Raw genomic sequence first — 22356 nt, 5'->3', positions numbered from 1 at the left:
ATTATTCAGGAATTGTGTTTTGTCGCTTTCCTTACTTTCATTCGGGAACTTAGTTTCATTAATTTCCTTACTATCCTTACTCTAGAATTAACCATATTGGTTTCATCGACAACCACATCCCTTGCAACGAGAAACTTTTCATTAACAGCATCCCACAATTTAAAACCATTTGGTTCGTAGCCCACAAAAATAGCTTTGAATGATTTTTCATCAAACTTTCCTTTTTTGGTTTTATTGTGCACATTAACAGTTGCACCAAACAGTCTTAAATGTTTTAAATTAGGTTTTCTATTATGCCACATCTCATACGGGGTCATCATACTATCAACAATTGCTATGCTTGGAGTTCTGTTAACTAACACTGCTTCACCCCAAAAAGTTTTGTCAACTTTTGCACCACTTACCATGGCACGAACTTTTTCTGTAATGGTTCTAATCATCCTTTCTGAAACACCATTAAGTTGAGGTGTGATAACACAAAACTGACGCATTTTATTTGAGAGGTATTCTCTACTATTGTCTATGTACAAGTTAACAATTTTCAATTGAAATGAGCTTCACTTTTCGTTACAAAGTCTTCAAACATTTTAAAAACATCAGATTTGTGTTTTAGTAAGTAAGTTACACAACAGTGTGTAAACTGATCAACAAAGATCACAAAGTAATTCTTTTCATTTAGAGAAACTGGAGTAATCGGACCACAAACATCTGAGTGCACTACAAATAGGGGTTTTTGAATGTGGGTCTTATCTTTAAATTGCTGAAACGGTAACCCTGCTTGTTTTCCAATTAAACATGATTCGCAAATTTCATGGAATATTTCGAAATTATTTAAAAGGCTGTTATCACTAAATATATTATTTCTTTTATGGCCAAGCCTCTCATGCCATAATTGAAAATTATTTTTATGTTTCGCATCTATGGTATATGCCTGAAACTTAGCATAAGGTATATTGTTTAACATACCTGTGTTCACAATCACATTTTTAGAAATGCTTACACCGTTCTTGTCAAATTTGATTGACATTTCTGCCTCTTGTAGGCGCTTCACCGACATCAAGTTTCCAGCAGCCAGTAGCAGAATTACGTTTTAAATTTCATGGAAATCGGACGACTATAGCATATAGCTCCCATACGAACAATCGGAAAAATAAATGTAAAAATTATAACTTGCTGTTTTTAAATTTATTTTTTTAGTTCTTCGACAGAATTACAGATTAAATTTCATCAAAATCGGACGACTATAACATAAAGCTCCCATGGGAACAATAAAAATAATAAAAAAAAAATTAAAAATAATTCAACTTTTTTAAGTTGTAATTTTTTTTTAGAAATTCTTTTTGATCATGTAATTATTTTACAGTTCAGAACTATGCTTTTAATTTTTTAAATTCGGAAAACGATATCATAAAGCTGCCAGAGAAACTCTAGTAATTGAGCTGCAAATCATCATAGCTTCAATTCCTTTAAACATACACGCAAGTAAATCATAATTTTAATGTCTTCAAGAATATTTAATAGCTGCAAGGGTATATAAACTTCGTCTTGCCGAAGTTTGCTTCCTTTCTTGTTAAAGGTTGGTTTTACCAATTTTCAACTTTTTTTGCAGACTGGCCTTACGTCGAGAAGACTTAAATTTATTACAGAACGCGACCAATATTTTAGAAAAAAAAATTTTTTGTTGTAAATAAATGTAAATATTTATTTTGTAAATTACTAATAAAACAAATGTACATACTTGAAGCAAAGGTTAAATTTTTTATTTTTCATTTCTCGTTTCTGATCTTACATTTATTTTACATTTATAATATCAAGTATGCAGTAATATTGTTTCGATAATAAAATATGCAATTTATAATAGCATCGATTCTACATTTTAATGTCAAAAAAATGTTAAATATATTGATACTGTTTTTGTGTAAAATTGATATTGTCGAAATGTATTTTTTACATTTCGATGATTTCAAACTGAATTGCAAAATGATACGGAATTTTATCAGAATGAGGTATCAAATTTTTTTTTAAGTACGCATAGATTAGGAATATTTTCGGTCGAATGAAAATGTCGAGCTCGCCTTCTTGCTTTGTCCTCCTTCTCCGCCTGGTTAGGGGTCACTTGTCGAAACTTTATGGGCCTCTCTGCCAAACTCCGGCCGGTGACACTTGCCTTTGTTGCATTTAGCGCCCCGATTCTCCGGCAACCTAGACACCCTCTCTAGCTAAGGCGCCTTCTTCCCGATTTCCCCACCTAGGTCAACTCGCCCATAGGTGGCGCCAGTCAAGTGTCTTATGTCTCAGGCATAAAGCGCTACAAATTTGCTGCTTTGACGCGCAACACGGATTCAAGGATTGATCTGAAACTTAGATTTTTTAGCAACAAATACAACCATTTATCATAAAGGAAAAATAGTAGGGAAAAATCCCCAAAGCGACTCTTATGAATTTTTGGGTGGTGTAGCCATTGTTTTTTTTTTCCTATTTTTCCTTAATAAATAAAAGTAAATTTTTAAAAAATCTTCAAAAAAAAAACAATATCTGGTACTGACCTGATTACTTCTCTTCAATCACGCACAAATAGAGTCACGAATGAACAAAAATTATCATAAATTAAAAATTAAACACAAATTTGGCGCAAGCAATAACTTGTTAGGCGACGATAGTTTGTTAGTGACGGTAGCTGGAATCTGCGTACCGATAAATGGCAATCGATAATAATCAAGATTTTTCATTGAATTTTAAATATACTCTATTTAAGAGAAATATTAGGTAAATTCATTATATATTAATTTCTAACACTTAATGTTAACTTCCAAATGCAAAGAGAAAAATAAAAAAAAATTGAGTGGAAATGGTTTTTGCTGTTGCATTTTAAGACTATTTTTGACTATTTTTATTTAAGTATTTTCCGGTATTTTTTTTAAATGTTCAAGGCGAGTGATTTTTAATCGCATTTATTTAGCGCATTTATTTTAAATGCGGCATTTAACTTTATGGGATTTCCTGTGTAAATAAATTCGCATTACGCAGTGAAACCCGGCTATTATACTCTAAGTAATAGACTAGTTTAATTGAATCTTTTGATTAGAGGCTTATGACAATACATTGTTGACCTCATTCCTTACTAATTTTATTTTACTATACGATTTTACGTAACTGCGAGCAAGACAAACGTATGACGATTCGAATAAGCAATGAATGAAGAACATAAACAAAACCCGATACCCGATAGTAAAATACAAGACGAAATTGGGTAAAAAAAAATCCATTTGATAAAATACCACCAGGGCCGATACATCAACAAGCCAAAAAAATCATTATTTTGCTCATTTATTGGATATGACGACAAAACGGTATGAAAAAGCGAGGCTTAGGCTTATAGCAAATAATTTTTACGATTTAAAGGTCACAACAAAGGTCACAAGCTTTTAAATTAGCGGTATAAACTCAATATTCTAAGGTAAACAATAAAGTTTGAAATTAACGTTAAAAAGGCAGTGTGACCGTGAACTTATTACCTAAAAAATCTCAGGCAGTACTCAAGTAATGTCGTACCCGTATTAGCGTTCAATTTCCATAAATATATATTATTATAAATAAAAATAAGAGTATTATAAATAACAATTAATTGTTAATTGCTTAAATTTTATTTGGCGACCCATGCGAACGACAGGAATGCTAAAAGGAATTGTAACATATGATCCAGTGGAAATGGTTTTAAATTGTTGATCTATGGTATTTTTACGGTGTATTGATGCATGGTCAGACGTATTTTTAGTGAGCTCTTGGCACAGTCACACTAATCGCAGCATAGGGATGGAACATTTCCGATTGGGTGCTATCGACTAATTTATTAGGAAAAGCCATCGACTACACTCCATTATAAATTTTTAAGTTTTATTTGTATTGTTACGGTATTTTTCTTACCATTGCGGTGCAGAACAGTTGAATTTTTTGTTTTGCTATTACATTTAAAAGGGAAATTTTCCGAAACAGCTGTGCTAGTGGTGATAGTATCAGAATATTATCAATCATGAGGCCATAAACGAACTTGAAACATCCACTTCTAGTTTCAATCACTTTGAGTACAAATAACAAATGTTTTGCTCTTAGCTCGAAAACACCAAACCTTAAATAAATACAAAATAAACCCATATATATATACATATAACATATTTAATTTGACTGTATATTTTATCTAGAAGGTCAGCTACATTAAATTTCCAAGGGAATTATTTTTATTCGGTTTCGTAGTGAAATAAATTATCGATAGTATCGAATGGCAATCGAGTTGTGATCCAGCTCTATCGCAACAGGCCGGGCAAATTTGTTGGACAAGCGACAATTCTTTCATTTTTTCTACCCCAGGTGAGCCTCTCGAAAGTGAGACTCTCCAACGAACTGGATTCTGTACACAGAGGAGTCGCATTTTCGAGGAAGCGGCGACCGACAGGCGCCAGAGAAACTGAACGCGCCACAATCATCATCTTGTACACGTTCCGCCTGGAAAGCAGTCGCAGCAGAAGTCAGCCAGTTGACTCTGGCAAGCGAATCGTGTTCGGGCGGGAAGTGCAATTGAGTAGCTGGTAGTTGGAAGTTGGCAGTGAAGCGGCGTTGCATCCACCCACGATCCATACGACGATCCGCCTACAGATCCGCACCCAAAATTAACAACCTTGGGTGAGGAACAACAGGCGCCATGAGCGTGGACACGTACGCGCCCAGCTCGGCGCTCTCGTTTTTGGACATGGACGACAACGAGCTGCTGCCAGGAGCGGACACGCAGCCGACGCAGTACGACTACCGCGACTTTACCATGCCCTCCACCTCGCAGAGCCAAACGCAGGGCGATCAGCTGGAGCTCCACGTGAGTTTGTGCCTTGAGCAGTAGTTCCTTATCATAGTCCAATATTCTCTACGGTCAATCTTCACTTTTTTTTTTTTTACAGCCACGCCGATCTGGCGGGGATTCGCACTCGCACTTGCATTCGCATTCGCATCCCCGGTTGGCCAGCATCACGAACGATTTGGCCGATTTGCAGTTCGAGGAGGAGGACGACGACGCCGGCAGCTCGTACGTAAAGGAGCTGCCCGCGCACGCGTGCAAATACTGCGGCATCCACGACCCTGCCACGGTGGTCATGTGCAACAATTGCCGCAAGTGGTTCTGCAACGGACGCGGCAGCACTTCCGGCTCGCACATCATCAACCATTTGGTGCGGGCGAAGCACCGCGAGGTGACCCTGCACGGCGAGGGGCCGCTGGGCGAGACCATCCTCGAGTGCTACTCGTGCGGCGTCCGCAACGTCTTTGTGCTGGGCTTCATCCCGGCCAAGGCCGACTCGGTGGTCGTGCTGCTCTGCCGGCAGCCGTGCGCCGCCCAGAACTCGCTGAAGGACATGAACTGGGACCAGGAGCAGTGGAAGCCCCTGATTGCCGACCGATGCTTTCTGCCCTGGCTGGTGAAGCAGCCCAGCGAGCAGGGCCAGCTGCGGGCTCGCCAAATCTCGGCCGCCCAGATCAACAAGCTGGAGGAGCTGTGGAAGGACAATATCGAGGCCACGTTCCAGGATCTGGAGAAGCCGGGCATCGACTCGGAGCCCGCCCAGGTGCTGCTACGCTACGAGGACGGCTACCAGTACGAGAAGACGTTCGGGCCGCTGGTTCGCCTCGAAGCCGACTACGACAAGAAGCTGAAGGAGTCCGCCACCCAGGAGAACATCGAGGTGCGATGGGACGTGGGCCTGAACAAGAAGACCATCGCCTACTTCACGCTCGCCAAGACCGACTCGGACATGAAGCTAATGCACGGCGACGAGCTGCGCCTGCGCTACGTGGGCGAGCTGTTCAATCCGTGGAACGAGATCGGACACGTGATCAAGGTGCCGGACAATTTCGGCGACGACGTCGGCCTCGAGCTGAAGACCTCGTCAAACGCTCCCGTCAAGTGCACCAGCAACTTCTCGGTGGACTTCATCTGGAAGTGCACCTCCTTTGACCGCATGACGCGCGCCCTGCGCCACTTCGCCATGGACCGCAACTCGGTGTCCAACTACATCTACTCGCGCCTGCTGGGCCACGGCCGTCCAGATGCCAACGACGAGGTGCTGTTCCGCGGTCCGCAGCCCAAGCTCTACAGCGCCCCGCATCTGCCGGACTTGAATCGCAGCCAGGTGTACGCGGTGAAGCACGCACTCCAGCGTCCGCTCTCGCTGATTCAGGGGCCGCCAGGCACCGGAAAGACGGTGACCTCGGCCACCATCGTGTACCAGCTGGTGAAGCAGCACGGCGGCACGGTGCTGGTGTGCGCGCCCAGCAACACGGCCGTGGACCAGCTGACGGAGAAGATCCACCGCACCAACCTGAAGGTGGTGCGGGTGTGCGCCAAGAGTCGCGAGGCCATCGACAGTCCCGTCAGCTTTCTGGCGCTGCACAACCAAATCCGCAACATGGAGACCAACTCGGAGCTGAAGAAGCTCCAGCAGCTGAAGGACGAGACCGGCGAGCTGAGCTCGGCGGACGAGAAGCGCTACCGCAGTCTGAAGCGCGGCACCGAGAACCAGCTCCTGGAGGCGGCCGACGTCATCTGCTGCACGTGCGTGGGCGCCGGGGATGGGCGGCTGTCGCGCATCAAGTTCACCTCGATCCTGATCGACGAGTCGATGCAGTCGACGGAGCCCGAGTGCATGGTGCCCGTGGTGCTGGGCGCCAAGCAGCTGATCCTCGTGGGCGACCACTGCCAGCTGGGACCGGTGGTCATGTGCAAGAAGGCGGCCCGTGCCGGCCTCTCGCAGAGTCTGTTCGAGCGCCTGGTGGTCCTGGGCATCCGTCCGTTCCGCCTGGAGGTGCAGTACCGCATGCACCCCGAGCTGTCCCAGTTCCCGTCCAACTTCTTCTACGAGGGCTCGCTGCAGAACGGCGTCTGCGCGGAGGACCGCCGCCTTAAGCTGGACTTCCCGTGGCCGCAGCCAGAGCGACCCATGTTCTTCCTGGTCACGCAGGGTCAGGAGGAGATTGCCGGCTCCGGAACGTCCTTCCTCAACCGCACAGAGGCGGCCAACGTGGAGAAGATCACGACGCGGTTCCTCAAGGCGGGCATCAAGCCGGAACAAATTGGAATCATCACGCCCTACGAGGGCCAGCGTGCGTACCTGGTACAATACATGCAATACCAGGGCAGCCTGCACTCGCGCCTCTACCAGGAGATCGAAATTGCCAGCGTGGACGCGTTCCAGGGGCGCGAGAAGGACATCATCATCATGTCGTGCGTGCGCTCCAACGAGCGCCAGGGCATCGGCTTCCTCAACGACCCGCGGCGCCTCAATGTGGCCCTCACGCGGGCCAAGTACGGCATCATCATCGTGGGCAACCCCAAGGTGCTAGCCAAGCAGCAGCTGTGGAACCACCTGCTCAACTTCTACAAGGACCGCAAGGTGCTCGTCGAGGGCTCGCTGAACAACCTCAAGGAGTCGCTCATCCACTTCCAGAAGCCCAAGAAGCTCGTGAACAGCATGAACATCGGTGCGCACTTCATGTCCACCATGACGGCCGATGCCAAGGAGGTGATGGTGCCCGGCTCCATTTACGACCGCAGCGGCGGCTACGGCCACAACCGCCAGATGCCCGGTCAGACCATGAACGGCGGCCAGTTTGGCGGCGTTGGCCCCTACGGCGGCGGCTCTCCCCTCGGCTACGGTGCCCCCAGCTCCAATGCTATGATGGGCTTTGGCCTGGGCACAGGCGGCGTCGGAGGTGCTGGTGGTGGTGGTGGTGCTGGTGCTGGTGGTGTTGCCGGTACCAACAACAACTTCGGAGGGGCCGGCGGTACGGGACCCAGCTGGGCGGCTGCTCACCTGCATCACGACTCCATTGGCTACATATCCAGCGAGCACGGAGCGGCAGCCCTGGGCAACATGCCGGTCCCCGTTGGCATGTTCATGAACATGAGCAATATTCCGCCGCGGTTCTACAACCAGCACCAGCAGGCCATCATGGCGGCCAAGCAGAACCGGGCCATGCAGCAGCAGCAGCAGCAGCAGTCCGGTCACTTCTCCTCAGCGGTCAATTCGGGAGTGGGCGTGGGCGTGGGCGCTGGAGTCGGAGCCGGAGCTGGATTAGGCTCCTTAGCCGGTAGTAACAGTAAGAAGTCTCAGAAGCCGGGAAAATCGCGTATCACGGCTGGCCAGGCTCCAGGTGGAGCAGCAGGAGCGACAGGAGGAGGCGGAGGAATTGGCGGACAGGTGGGCACGGGAGGTGCCGCCACTCCGTTCAGCCAGCAGCCGGCGCCCATGTCGCTGCAAATGACGCAGCCCAGCGGATTTGCTCTTTCCCAGCAGCCAGAGCTTTCGCAGGACTTTGGCCAAATATCACAGATGGATGGTTTGCTCTCCCAGGATGTGGCCTTAAACGTGGTGAGTTTTTTTTTTTGTTTTTGTTTTAACTATTCCGCGTGCTGAAATCTTAAACGTTACAGTTAATGCGCTAGTACTAAAATTAGATTCTACACCGTTTAGCAATGGCAAAAATGTTAGCCCACTCAATGAAATTATATATCGCAATAGGCACAAAACACTCATATGCAATTATACGCCTAAGAGGGTATTATAGTTTTCTGTAAAGTATTTATACGTATATTCTTGATTAGTACACCCGCTTTTGCATCAATTTTTATATCCTTGCAGAAGGTATTATAATTTCAGTCAGAAGTTTGCAATTCACTAAAGGAGACATTTCCGACTTTATAAAGTATATATATTCTTGATCAGCATCACTGGAAGAGTCGATCTAGCCATGTTCGTCTGTCCGTCCGTCCGTTTCTACGCAAACTAGTCTCTCAGTTTTAAAGCTATCTGCATGAAACTTTCCCAAAAGTTGTCTTTCTATTGCAGGATCGGACGACTATAGCGTATAGCTCCCATAGGAAAAATCGGAAAAAAAAATGAAAAAAATTAAAACATTGCTGTTTTTTAATTTTTGTTAGTTCTTCAACATATAATAATGGCTAAATATTTCAGAACTACGGTTTAAATTTCTTTAAAATCGGATGACTATAACATATAGCTTCCAAGAAAACAATAAAAACAAAAAAAATGTTTTTTTTTAAATGTAACTTTCCTATTTTTTTTTTTTTGTTAATTCTTTTTGACTTATTAATAATTTGACAGTTTAGAATTACGCTTTTATTAAAATCGGAAAACGATATCATATAGCTGTCATATGAGCTATCGATTAATTGAGCTGCAAATCATGATGGCTTCAATGTTTTTAAACACATGCGAAAGTTAATCATAATCATAATCATTAACTGCTATATATATTTTCTTAAAAGGAAAAATGCTTAATTTGATATTTTCAAATTCATATTTGATAATAATTTTTGCTTTAAAATTATTATTACGTCCTTAAAATTTCAAGTCTATTCGAACAAAAAATTAACACAGACATAATAAACTTTAAACGCGTAATCTATAAATAACATTTTTAAATTCTTAAAAATGAATTCTTATAACCTACTAGGTGCGATCTTTTTTAAAATTACAGCTTTATTTAATACATCAAAATGTAGTTTTACGTTCAATTCTTTTTCGATAAAAAGAATAGATTCTAAAGGGAAAAATTTAATAATTTTTTTTTTTTGGAAAAACCGAAACACAAATTTTGTTTTAAAGCTTTTAGATGTATTTGGAGTATTTATAGATTCCAACTATGCGGTTAAATGTGCTAACCGTTTTAGCGCTATAAAATCTGATTAGGGTTTAGGAAAATTAGGAAAAATTTAAATTATCATTACCTTACTTAACCTTTTGTTTAAAAATAAAAAAGCTTGACTTCTGACAACACTAAGGTTATTTAACTTAATCTTAGTATTTTTTGTTTAACATAAACCATTCATTACAATATTCATTATTAAAATTACTTATAAGAATATAATTTTCTTAAATAAATACATACTTAACAATATGCTTTCATTATTTAACATATTTTGGATGTTAAAATATTTTCAAAGTGACTTACTTAGTTAATAACAAAAGGTTTTATTAAGTTAAAATATTTGTATTACCATAAGGGCTTTTTTTATTTCCTTTTTGTTTTTTTTTTAGTATTAAATGTTTTTAGTTAATTTTAGTTGAAATATTAATTTGTATAATTAATAATAATGTTTGAATTTCCTAAAATTTTTTTCTTTTTATAAACAACTGATTTGCGCTCCAAATATATTTTAAGCTATGATGTAGAATATTTCATAGTAAAATAGAGTTTATAAAAAATTCTCTTTATTAAAAAAAATTTGGCACCTTGGAGGTATAAAGTTATTTGTCCTTGTAAAATGGCTGGAGTCAGCATATGGAATAAATATTTAGGTTTCATACTAGTTGTAATTTCGATAATTAATAAATAGATGCATTATTTCACAATTAAAACATTACTAAATGCATAAACTATATGTACTTTTAGATAGTATATGAATTGCTAAAAATAAGCAATCGATATTTTTCGTTTAGTTTATACACCCAATAATCCTTAACCTTGTTGATTTCCCTGTGTATTGCAGTCGGGCGAACGAAGTTTGAACCAGTTTTCACAGCCTTATTGAGAATCCGGCCGGAGGTGCACCAACTACAAACGATTACAAGCAAAAGCAACCCAAACGAAACAACAACAAACTCAACTTTGAAGTCATCATCAAGGAGTAGCATCAGTAGGCAGCAGGAAGCAAGCAAAGAGGACGATCACGGGAACAACGACAGATGCGGGAAACAGCGCGACCTAGGAACACGAGTACGAGCGGGACATTGAAGGCAGTGAGAGAGACGGAGATGGAGATGGCGATGGCGAGATGAGGAGTGAGTTTTAGAGAAGGCGGAGGAAATGTCGAGAGATCAAGAGATCAAGAGATCGAGAGATCGAGAGCAGATCGGTGTAGGCTGCCAGGAAGCACTGCAGCCACTGGAGCACACAGACAGGTAGATGTTCCCGAAACGCCGAGGGCCATGAGGTCATGGCCAGGCGACTGGCCACTGACCATTGACCACTGGCCACTGGCCACTGGTCACTGGTTACGAGTGCTCTCCGAATGAGCCAACCTGCCGGCAAGGCGCCACACCAGATGCCCTTGAAACGACGACGACGATGGACAACTCTCTTCTCGAGACGTTTCTTTGTTTTGCCAATCAGGATTCGCAGCCGGAGCCTACGGCGCAAACGCAAAACGCAAACGCACTCCCGCCCATAACACGTATTCACCAAGTGGCTTACCTTCTTACCTTCTAACCTCCTTCTGGCCTCCAGTGCAGCAGTCAATCCTTTGCTCCTGTTCTAACCTCCTTCCCGAAAACGGTTTACTCACACCGACGACCCCATGCTCACCGTTGTACGCTTCGTACATTCTTGGACTCTTTGATTTCTGTATGCATTTGTTATCCTAACAAACACACAAAATACAAAAAACAACAAAAAAAAAAAAAAAAAAAACCAAAAAAATCCAAAACGAAACAAAATCCAATTCGAAACTATGGATTCGCAATTTTTAATCGCACGGGAACGCTGGCGCCCCCAACGCGGATGCAACTTTCCAGCGCAGATTGGAAATCGGATGATTGATAAGGATTCGCGTTGCGATCTTCAACCCTAAAAAAAACTAAAAAAAAAAAAAAAAAAACCATCTACACACAATTATAAACGTACCGAACCGACGGAAAAGAGGGCCATGATCAGAAAAAAGTTAATATTAGTTAATATTAACGCAGTTACAGATGCCTGTTAATTGTTTTTAAAACGATATGAAAATTGTATATTTTTTCTATATATTGTGAGTTAATTCTTCCCCACGCGACTCTTTGATTCAAAAAAATGAAACATTTTTTTTGGAAATTCTAAATAAAGAATTTAAGTTTTCCCTTGCGAAAAACAAATGGATGTGGCTTTTTTTTCGCCAAATGGGGCCTAAGCATTATTTCTGGAATAGATTTTTATATATCCTTATATTGAGTTCGACAGAGATATGTTTATTTTGTTAGCAACTCAAAATCTAAGTTTGGAAAATTCGAAAATTTTTTTGGTTTGCATGTTGTTTTATTTTTTTTTTCACAGAACTTGGGTTTACGTTTTCGGGTGACATTTTATTTTTCAAAGAGATACATACACACCACAGGAGGGACGAATATCGCAGACCTCCGTGAATGTTTACAATAAGTGATGGAATCCGATAAAACAATTTGAGTTTATAAAAGTATAAATAAATGAATATAATAACATTTAACAAGATAGGGGTGCATGAAAATGTATTGAAATTCTATTCCATTCGCTTTGTTTCTCACACAAATCGTTTGTAATTTCGGATTTTTCGAATTTGAATTTCAATTTACAAGGTTTCTGTTCTGATCTAACATTGCAGGGACAAGTTAACTATCTTTATCTTCATGTTTTGCAAATACCTGGAAGAGATTAAATACATATAGAGATGCAAAAAGTAAAGAAAGTCAAATTAGGACCTCAATCTTTCAGCTCTGTTTCTGTTCCAACTAGGCTACGTGCGCTGCAGTCGGTTCGGCAAAGGTGGTGGCCGCATCTGGGCTCAATTTGCTGGAGCCTGGAGCGGCACCTCCACCCGCAGTCCGCTGCTGGCCGGGATTGGAATAGTGCAGCTGGTGGTCGACGAACTGCTGTTGGGGAAAGCCCTCCTGTGCCTGAGCCTGTGGCTGTGCCTGTGCCTGTGCCTGTACATGGTGGATGGGCCGAAAGACGGTGGCCAAGTCGAGCGTGTGGTCGAGGCGACGCGCCGAGGCCAGGAAAACGGCCTTCACACGCTCAAAGGTGGCATAGTCGTAGACGGAGCGCGCCGTGTTGGACAGATCGAAGGGCTCCTCGATGTTCAGCTCCTTCCACTGGTAAACGTCGTTCTTGGGGCTCTTGGCCATGCGGCACGTGGAGACCGGCAAGACGCCGCCAGTGCGTATGGAGATGGCCAGGTTCCGGAAGCTACAGTCAACGATTGCCAACGATTGGGGATAAGTTAGAGGTCATCGATGGGTTACACTTGCAGATCAGTGCCAGACTCACTCAAAGCTGCTGTAGTACTTGAAGAAGCCAAGCAGGTGCTCGCCGAGCGTCTGGCTGTTCAGCGCCGGGTAGGGCTCGATCGACTCGATGAGATCCAGGTCGAGGCAGTCCTGCTGCCCCAGCTGGAACTTCTCCGGGTAGAGGGTGTGCAGGCAGGGCAGGACGTGCGGCACACAGGCGTGCTGCAGGTAGTGCAGCACCATTAGGACCAGCGAGTAGCTCGAGATGGTCATGCGTTTGGCGTCGTTGATGTCGTGGTACTGCGCCCAGAGCTTCACAATCACCACCAACGGCCGTGTCCGCCAATCCACTAAAATGTCAGGTGGAGCGTTAGAGATAGTCTGATCTGAGCAGTATGCTATGCAGGTGAAGCACACTTGACAACACACCAGTGATGATGAGAAATGATCACAGTCAAAACACATTAAACCATACCCTGAACAAATAGGTTTTAAAAACGATCGAAAATATGGAAGTATTTGTTAAACAAATCCACGTTAGATGTAAGTGACACAATAAATTATAAATGACTTCTCAATTAATTACTAACTTAAAACTGATTACTTATTACCAAACCCCAATCGCACCAATAAAACAATGAGATCCAGAATACAGTTTGACAGAAAAGAATCGTAAAATAAAAAACCGAAATTAAGTTTACTTTATAAAAGATAATTTTCAAACAAATTTAAACCGAAAGTTTTTTTGAAATCGGTTGGAACTGAGCTGAAATAGATTATTGTACCATTCATATTATATTGTTACGTTTATATTTATTGTTTTGTAAAGGTTTTTTTTAATGTTACGGGTAAAAGTTCTAAATTCGGTTTGAATTGATTTTTTAGGTGTCAAAACTTATGAATACGGGTGATGGTTACTCAATGATTAGTTAGAAACTAAAAAGCTAAGAATAAAATAATTATTGTTATGCAAAAAAATCAAAAGTGAACCATTTGTTTTGTACATTTAATCGCTCAAAATAACACTCACTTGTTATTCACGGCTTTTGGGTTTAATTCCTTACGAATATCCTTAAAAAAGATTACAAGCTAGCACCTAAAGTATTATTCAAATCATTTAAGACATAAAAGATAGGTACTTAGTCAAACACCAATAGAATAATATCTATAAATAAGGTAGAGTTGGCAATTGATTATCTCCAAGCAACAGAAATTTGCGAAAATAAATTCATTATTCTATTTGACGAGTACTTGGTACAATTAATATTAAAAACCAAAAAACTGTCGATTCTCTATGACTTACGTTGGGCGTAAAGCTGCAGCAGATAGGTGTTTTTGATACCTACGCAGTTGTTGAAGTTGAGATCGACTTCGATTCCATTGGTAATGTCTTTAAAGCGCAGGATCGGCACCCTCGCCTCGATCAGGTTAAAGTCCTGAAAAACCTCTGCGAAAGACGGTCACTCTGATGCAAAGCATGGCCACCCAGCTTTCGTTACCTGTGTCCTTCAACACCGCGTTGAACAGGGTGAGAATGATCAGAGCCTCGGTCCGCTTCTCGTTGTGGTAGTGGTGGTGCTGGTGGTACTGATGCTGGTGGGGATGAGGATGAGGATGCGCCCCCTGCTCGGGAAGCAGGCACATGTCGATGTCGGAGGAGTCCGTCCCGAAGCCAGTGATGGTCGACCCAACTAAGCAGATGCGGTACCTCTCGAACATCGGTTGCTGCAAGTGCCCCAATTGAACGTTTTCCAGAATAACATCTCTTAATTATTTTCGGTTTGCTTTCTTCATTTTCATATTTATACCTTCTTTAATTTGTTATGCATGATATGGTAGGCAATGCTTCTTTACTTGTCAGATAAAACAAGAAAAAGCTTTTTCGAATTTCACAAACCATGGTTCTTTTTTGCCAACAACTAGATGGGCGCTATATAAAACTGAAACCTCCGAGACTTTAAAACATGCCCAAAAATAAAGAATTTTATATTTTTCGAAACTTTCACAGTGTTTGCCAGCTCTACACTTCGAGAACAGCCGGAAAAAAATTATTCAATTTCAAAATAAAATCTCTTAAAGCGTTTGTTGGAAACATCTCTGATTTTAACTTGAGCTGTTTTTTCTGTCGGAACATTTTCCCAAAAACTGTAATCTGTGTATATTGACAAAAATATGTATTCTCTCGTATTGATAAACCAATGGCTGTCTTAAAATACAATTAGCCGAATATACTAATACAAACCTACGATACTAATACACAAAAAAAAATGTTATGTGTGATTTATCACAGTAGGTCGGGAGCTTAAAAAGTTTAAAAAGCTATAAAGCCGCAATATTGAAAATCAGCAAGAAAATTTCGATCTTAACTAAATGATACAGAAATCAAAAGGTATCGCTTTTTTTAAGACATATAGAAAGTGAATTGTTTCAGGAGAAGAGGGTATGGTAGTGCGAAAACCTGGGTAAACCTGCAAGTTTTAGGAACAACGGTTAGATTTCCAACGCGGATATACTGATACGTGCTATATATCGTTAAAAATACATTTTTAGGTGTTATTAACTTTTCGTTATTTCTCCAAGTAGAAAATATATCAAAAATTTTAATTCGGTGTTTATGTTTAATGATTTTTTTTTTGAAAACGTTATTTGCAATTTCCTTCTACACAGACAAAATAATGAAAGAACCTACAGGTCGTCTATAATTAACATATAAAATGGCTTAGAAAAAAGTAAAAACAAGAAACGCTGTAGTATATTTGAAAAAAAAAAATCGTTGCTCTGCTAACAAATAGTAAAACTGCATGCGGCAGATGGCGACACCAATTATATCCGCGCAGCAAACTGTAAAATCGAAAATCTCGACCATCTTACGCGCAGACAGATCATAGATCTCGAATTTATGTATATATTTTACATAATACATTACTTTCCTGTTACATGTGTATTTTGTACCCTTTTCTTTATGCTTAGCGGACAAATGGGAGTACATGAACATAGGTATGTAGATAGGTTAAAGAGCATATCGCCGTTTTCACTTACATTCATCCAAAGGAATAGGTACCGCCAGAGCCGCATCTTGAGCTTGAACTTCTGCTGCGTCTGCTGGGCGCCCCGGAACCTCTTCCAGATGTCAGCAGACAGGTTGTCGTACTTGCACATGCAGATGAGCTTCTCAGGCTGAACGACGACCTCCGTGTTCCGCGCTTGGGCCAAGTAGCGATCGGGGGGCAGGACCAGCTCGTACCAGGGTCCTCCTGCTGTGGCTCCTGGCGTGGGATTCGGGGACGAAACTGGCGGAGGCGGCGGCGGATGGGGACGGTGTGGGATAAAGGGGGTCATTGCGTGTCCGTTTAGCTGCCCATGCGGGTGATGGGTTACGAGCGGGGGAGGGTGTTGCTGGAGTTGCTGGTGTGGCTGGTGTGGTTGGTGCGGCTGGTGCAGATGGGGGGGCAGATGGGGGGACAACTGTGCAGATCCTAAAGCACTTGGAGTGGGTGAAATGGAGAGGTGGCCTCCGTGGCCTCCGCCCAAGCTGAAAATACAAATTTCAAAATGTATCAGTCCACTGGGAAGTTGTACATAGAAATTGGTTTGGGTTTAAAAAAAACATTTGTTTACTTAAACAAGAACTCGGACTACAAGCATATGAATTATTTATTTGTTGAATAATTCAAATTTAAAAATATGTAAGAGAGCAATGGAAATTGTACAATCGACTAGAAGATGATAGAATATATACATTTAAATAAAATTTAAATAAGTATCATTATATAACACTCCCATGCAGACGCTCTTGGTGCGCATCGTCACTACAACTTATTCTTATGAATCATTTTTATTTACTTATTGATTTATAGTTAGCAATGAACTGCTAACTAACATCTACAGGGCTATATACTAAAATAAGTGTACTTTAAATTCAATTATGCAATGTTTGATGATAAGTGATCAATAGAATTTTCCTGCATAATAATTTGAGAGTCCACCTCACCTATGAGAAGCTTATGCAAAAATTGACTCCGCTGCACATTCTACAATGCTTAAAACAGACTTTTAATCAATTAATTTTAACCTTGATGCATATCTTATGTATATTATTTATATTCCATAGTGCATACAAGACCTTAAAAACTTTATTTTTATTTATACATTATTGTCGTTTTTTTCTTTGCCTTCTTAAAAGATTTAAAGGGGCAAAAACTCAAAATGATTATTTAATTAAAACTAGACTATGGAACCTAACTAAAAAAAAAATCGACTGCTTGAAACCCAACAATGATTTTAATGCATTTTGTTACTTTACGAAAGAGTAGAGCACTGTGAAAGTGTTCTCGTTTCACTTAAGATAGACAACGTTGCCATTGTCATATATAAAATAGATTAAATTGTGTATTTAGCGCTGAAACGTTTTGCTTTTCAAGAAGTTTAAATGAAAATGTAAAGAAAATGTCAAAGATGTAACTAGTATAAATGAAATTATCAACCCCCTTCAAGGGTATGCAAATGATCTGTTTCATTTCACAAGGACGCAAGTATGTTATGTTGTATAATTGAAGACATTTTTCTAACATACCGACTGCGATTGCTTGTGCCGCTCCAATGGGATTCGCTGCCCAGCGATGAGGTGGAAAGGGCGGGCGAACCGGGTCGCAGTCCAACTGCATTCCCATCCTTGGAGTGCGGCGAGTTCCCATTGCCGATCCCGTTGAGGCTGCAGCTGGATCCGTACGAGGACTGGTAGCAAGGCGACCTGGAATGTGCCCACACGGGAGCCGGAGGCGCTTGGTGGCCCTGCCCCGGGTTGCAGAACCCGTCGCCGAAATGAAAGAACACCTGCGGCGGAGGCGGCAGCGGCTGCGTCTGCGAAGTGCTGCAGTTCGGGATTAGGTGCGACTGCTGCTGTTGCTGCTGGGAGGGAACAATAAAGGGCACCGCCTGGTTGAAGCTGGGACTGCTGGCTGAGGGATCTCCTCCGCTGGCTGCCGCTGCCGTTATGGCCTCGTCCAGCTGGGCGCAGCTGATCATCTTGGTGGGCGTGGTGGTGGTGGTGGTGATGCTGACGCCAGTCACCGGGGAGAGCAGCTTGTGGCCACCAATCATCGCGAGCGGCGGCGGTGCGAACATGTTGCGGACGTGGGCTGCCGCTGCTGGCAGAACGGAGCCGTTCACCGCCTGAGGCATCCCCCCCACCCCCCTTTCTACATTGGTTGGGGTTGACACTGAGACGGAGGAGACGGAAGGAACCGGCGTTATCGAAATACTCGGTTTATTGAGCAACGAGGGCTTGACCACCGGTGTCGTTCCCGCCGTCGATGCAACAGCCTCACTGGATGCCTCCATGTCGACATGGATGTAGGTGAGGTTGTAGATGTTCTGGTGCTCGGAGCGCGTGGGCGTGGAGCCGCCCTCGCCCGCCAGCGGGTGATAGTTGTTGTGGTAGTATCCGTTCTTACCGCCTCCGCCTTGCATGCGGCGATGCGCTGCGCTGAAGTTGCTGCTGGCCAGAATCTCGATTGTCTTCTGCTGCTGATGTGGATTATGATGCTGTTGATGGCCAGAAGCGGACCCGGCGGGATCCCCGTTTTTCACCGATGGACTGTAGTGCATCTTCTTGTTGATGCCGCTGCTGCTGTTATTGTTGTCGCTGTGCTTCCGGCGGAAGTGCGAGTTGCCGATCCCATGCTGATGCGGAGGGTGTTGCTGCTGCGGCTGATGTTGCTGATGTTGCTGCTGGTGCTGCTGGTGCTGCTGGTGCTGGTAGTGCTGATAGACGTTCTGGGCATTACGGTAGCGCTGCTGTTGCTGCTGGTAGCTGCCAGTTCCCACAGACTGATGACCGTATTGCTGCCTTGAAAAGCTGCTGTTGCTGTTGCCGTTGTTGCTGCTGCTGCTGCCGTTGTTACTGCTGCTGTTGCTGTTGTTGCTGTGCTGGCTGGTCTTTTCGCTGCTGTCTGGCAAAAGTTCCTTCTGCAGGAACGAGGCGATGGTCAACTGTTTGGGCTGTGGATAGTAATATTGATAGTAATTGTGCTGCTGATGTTGCTGGTAGCCCGAGTTTCGCCTGTTCTCGAAGGCCAGAGACTGATGTTGCTGTTGGTGTTGCTGTTCGTGCTCGGATGCAGCTGCCGCCACAGCAGCCGCTGAAACAACTGCTGCCACCGTCTCCTTCTGGAATTTGACAACCTGTTAATTTATTTGTATTTTACAATTTCAAATGTTCACCTAATATTTCTCAACACAAAGTTTAAAACTTAATTCAAAATTGTTTGGGTAAATATGTTTTGTCATGCAAAAATGATGAGTATAAAATAAAGATAAAAAATGAACGTGTTAGTCGGACTATTGAATTATTGTTTAATTGTTGAAAATAAAAAATAAAAATGTAAAGTAAATCAAAGCATTAAAAAAGGTAGAAATGAACGTGTAAGTCGGACTCACGACTAGAAATCAAATTATTTGAAAGCAGAATCAAGCCCTACTCAAGTTATATGACAAGATAATATAGAGTTACATTAGTTATGACCATGTGCTGTTTGGAAACCGTTCTAGAAGGTCTCTTACATTCTTTTGCTGGCTGGCGGCTGGCTGCGGGTAGTTGGTTTTCCAGAAACTAAGGGGTTGCTGTCGGGGTCGCTGCTTGTCAGGCTCCTGGACATGTCCCTCATCCTGGTTCTTGGCCGCGGATGTTTCCGTACCACTTTCCGTGCTCGAGCCTGCAACTGAGGGGCTGGTCTGGCCATGTCCTGCTACTGCTACTGCCGCCTCTTTTCCCGTCGACTCAGCTGCGGTTTCTGGACTCAGGGAGTCTGGGCACTTGCGATAGTAGCCAGCAATGGCATCTGCCGATGGGTTGCGCTTTTTTGTACCAATGTTATTGGTGGTATTTCTGCAGCCGATGCTATTGTTGCTAATGTTGCTGCTGCTGTTGTCGCTGAGCCATTTGGCTGGCTTTGCCGCCATTCTGTTGCTGCTGTTGCCGTTGATGTTGCTGCTGCTATTGCTGTTGCTTTCGCTGGGCTTGCAGTCAGTCAATTGTGGCTGGACGAGATTTTGATTCTTCATCAGCACGTTGTTGTTGTTAAGCGTTTGCTGTTCTTGTTGCTGCTGCTGCTGCTGCTGTCGCTGGAAATACGTGGATTGCAGTTGCTGTTGCTGAAGACTGCTGCCGTTGCTGCCGTTGCTGCTGCCAAAGTATTTTTTGCGAGCCCACGAGTTACTGTTGCTGCAGTACTGCAGTTGTTGCTGCTGTTGTCCTTTGTTGCTCTCGGTGTTGCTGCTGTGGCAACTGCTCGCTTGATTCGCCGCCTTGTTGTTGTACTTTCCGAACTTCAGATGGCACTGCCCCGGCTTGGGAGCCGGCGATCCGGCGGAAATCCGCGACCGGAACTCGAGTTGCTGCAGCTGCTGTTGCTGCTGCACGGGAGTGCTGCATGTTTCCGTGGCGCTGCTCTCGGCAACATCTGCGGCAAAGATCTTCATGTCGCCAGCTACTCGGGTGGCGTACATAGCCCACGATTTATTGAACTTGGATGTGGTTGCGTGGCTTGAGTTTTGAGTATACAAAATTTCTCAACACATATAGCTAGCTCAGTTGCTTAGGACTAGGTTTAATTTATGGTAAAATTATAGTTAATTTTTTTTAGTTAATTTTTCGAGTTCGAAAACTTTTTTTTTTTTTTTTTTTTTTTTTTTAATTGTTATAATTGTGTATTTTTATTAGTTAGGATTTTGTTGTAACTTGTTTTTATTTTTGTTATTTTTTTTACTATATTTTGGTGTTTTACTTATTAACACTTTATTTAATTTCAGGATTTTAATAAGTCATATTTCACTTTCACTTTTTACGCCCACCAGTGTAAAAATACCGTATTTTCGATTCTTTTTCGATTCGTTTCACTTCCCAAGCAGCAGACACACACACACACACACACACACACACGCTCGCACGTCTATTTTTCGTGTGTTCGGTCAAATGCAGTCTCCTTTTCTTTCTTTTTTTTGCGTTGTGTGTGAAGGAGGCGACGAAAAAGAACCGTTATAGGCGAGGAGAACCGAAACTGCAATGCAAGCTGGGAAAATAAAAAAGAAATAAAGCCCGGAAACCAGGGAACGGACAGCCGGAGAAACGGTTTTGGGATAAGAACAAGAAATTAAAATAAACGAAGAAGCTCACCAAGCCAAAAACGCGAAGGCGTTGCAATTTTTCCGATACCAGGATCGGGACAAAAAAACGGTGCTTATCTTGTTGAGCGATTCCCGCACTGCTCCGTTTCCATTAAAGTCCAACACACACTTTCCACATCAATTCTAACATTCATAAAAAACTAAAACTGCGCCTCTAACGCTTTGAAATCAGCTAGCAACTACTGTACTGCCCGGGTATCCATCCAGCCGAACCTTCTGAGCGGGCTTTCGATCGCCTGTCATCGATAGTATACATATCTTCTGCAGTTGAGTCTAAGAAACGATATCTGTTACAATAGGGGAACTCGCTTCCCTTTTTTGGGAATATTTTACGGAAATGCCAGTTTTGGCGCTTTTAACTGTATTCCTCCTAGCGATGTAAAAAACTTGTGACGATCGCAACATAAAAAATATCTGATATAAAATTTTGTGAAGAAAAACTAATAAGCATTCCATAAATAGATACACCATTTAAATGTTTCAAAAATTAAAACTTTTTAAACAACAATATTTTGGTTTTTATGCTAATGCTGTTAGGGTGGGGAATGTGTCCTTCTGACTGAAATTAAAATACCAAAAAATGTTTTTTCCTTTAACCTGAAACCATTTTTGTATAGCATTTACTTTTTTACTTATTTAAGCCTCAGCAGCGTTATCTTCTCCAAACTGAGAAAAGCTTAATATTCTACCAAGACAACGATCCGAAGCATTTAGAAGGCATTGTGAAGTTCTGGCTCGTCTGGAACTGCCCTCATGTCGTCATAACACTAGCACAGTATCCAGACTTGAATGTCTTCGAAAATTTATGGGAAATATTGGACATGGCAATTCGAAAACGACAGATTTCGAATAAAAACGATTTGAAGAATGCTCTAATAGAAGAATGGCAAAAAATAACAGTAGAAACGACCAAATAAGTAGACGCGTCGATGGAAAATCGTCTGAAAGCTGTCCAGAAGTAGAAAGGATAGCACACAAAATATTCTAATTTTTTTAAAGAATAATAAGTTTATCCAAATCAACTGCACGAAATAAGTTGCGGCATGAAAAAAGCCTGTACATTTTGTTTTTGTCATATTTTGTTCTTATTTTTAAGAATAAGGAGATCGTTTTTAGTTTTTTAAATATGCTACTGTTTCTAGTTAAAATATTGCGT

At 42.5% G+C, this 22356-nt stretch overlaps 2 protein-coding genes across 4 annotated transcripts; one reads left to right on the top strand and one right to left on the bottom strand.

The window, feature by feature from the left end:
• The first annotated feature begins 4294 nt into the window (after positions 1–4294).
• LOC108148153 (regulator of nonsense transcripts 1 homolog) lies at positions 4295–11909 on the top strand. The gene is made up of 3 exons (XM_017275048.2): positions 4295–4864; positions 4947–8408; positions 10550–11909. The coding sequence occupies exons 1-3, from the start codon at positions 4697–4699 to the stop codon at positions 10589–10591; spliced, it is 3672 nt and encodes a 1223-aa protein (XP_017130537.1). The 5' UTR covers positions 4295–4696; the 3' UTR covers positions 10592–11909.
• A 138-nt stretch (positions 11910–12047) lies between these two features.
• Positions 12048–20702, bottom strand: LOC108148171 (poly(A) RNA polymerase gld-2 homolog B). 3 transcript variants are annotated; one of them, XM_041710859.1, is made up of 8 exons: positions 19578–20702; positions 17590–19199; positions 16056–16548; positions 14516–14741; positions 14320–14463; positions 13057–13366; positions 12489–12975; positions 12048–12431 (listed from the first exon to the last, which is right to left on the bottom strand). In XM_041710859.1, exons 1-7 carry the CDS (start codon positions 20520–20522, stop codon positions 12519–12521), a joined length of 4185 nt encoding a protein of 1394 aa, XP_041566793.1. In that variant the 5' UTR covers positions 20523–20702; the 3' UTR covers positions 12048–12431; positions 12489–12518. The 3 variants fall into 3 exon arrangements, with proteins under 3 accessions (XP_041566793.1, XP_017130559.2, XP_041566795.1); XM_017275070.2 differs by having other exon boundaries at positions 17590–19184; XM_041710861.1 differs by having other exon boundaries at positions 17590–19016; positions 19712–19847.
• Positions 20703–22356: the final 1654 nt, after the last annotated feature.

The sequence above is a fragment of the Drosophila elegans genome, unplaced genomic scaffold, assembly GCF_018152505.1.
Source record: "Drosophila elegans isolate 14027-0461.03 unplaced genomic scaffold, ASM1815250v1 contig_149, whole genome shotgun sequence".
NCBI classification, from domain to species: Eukaryota; Metazoa; Arthropoda; class Insecta; order Diptera; family Drosophilidae; genus Drosophila; species Drosophila elegans.
Note: the sequence above shows the minus strand (reverse complement) of the source record. Positions and strands in the feature narration are given on the sequence as shown.

Excerpts from the sequence above, each read along its gene's own strand:
- LOC108148171 (XM_041710859.1), bottom strand. The coding sequence starts at position 20,522 with ATGTACGCCACCCGAGTAGCTGGCGACATGAAGATCTTTGCCGCAGAT. Across the intron at positions 16,549-17,589 it reads GGCACAAGCAATCGCAGTCG|CTTGGGCGGAGGCCACGGAG; the intron begins GTATGTTAGAAA and ends TTGTATTTTCAG. Across the intron at positions 13,367-14,319 it reads GCTGCAGCTTTACGCCCAAC|TGGATTGGCGGACACGGCCG; the intron begins GTAAGTCATAGA and ends CTGACATTTTAG.
- LOC108148153 (XM_017275048.2), top strand. The coding sequence starts at position 4,697 with ATGAGCGTGGACACGTACGCGCCCAGCTCGGCGCTCTCGTTTTTGGAC. Across the intron at positions 4,865-4,946 it reads GCGATCAGCTGGAGCTCCAC|CCACGCCGATCTGGCGGGGA; the intron begins GTGAGTTTGTGC and ends TTTTTTTTACAG. Across the intron at positions 8,409-10,549 it reads AGGATGTGGCCTTAAACGTG|TCGGGCGAACGAAGTTTGAA; the intron begins GTGAGTTTTTTT and ends TGTGTATTGCAG.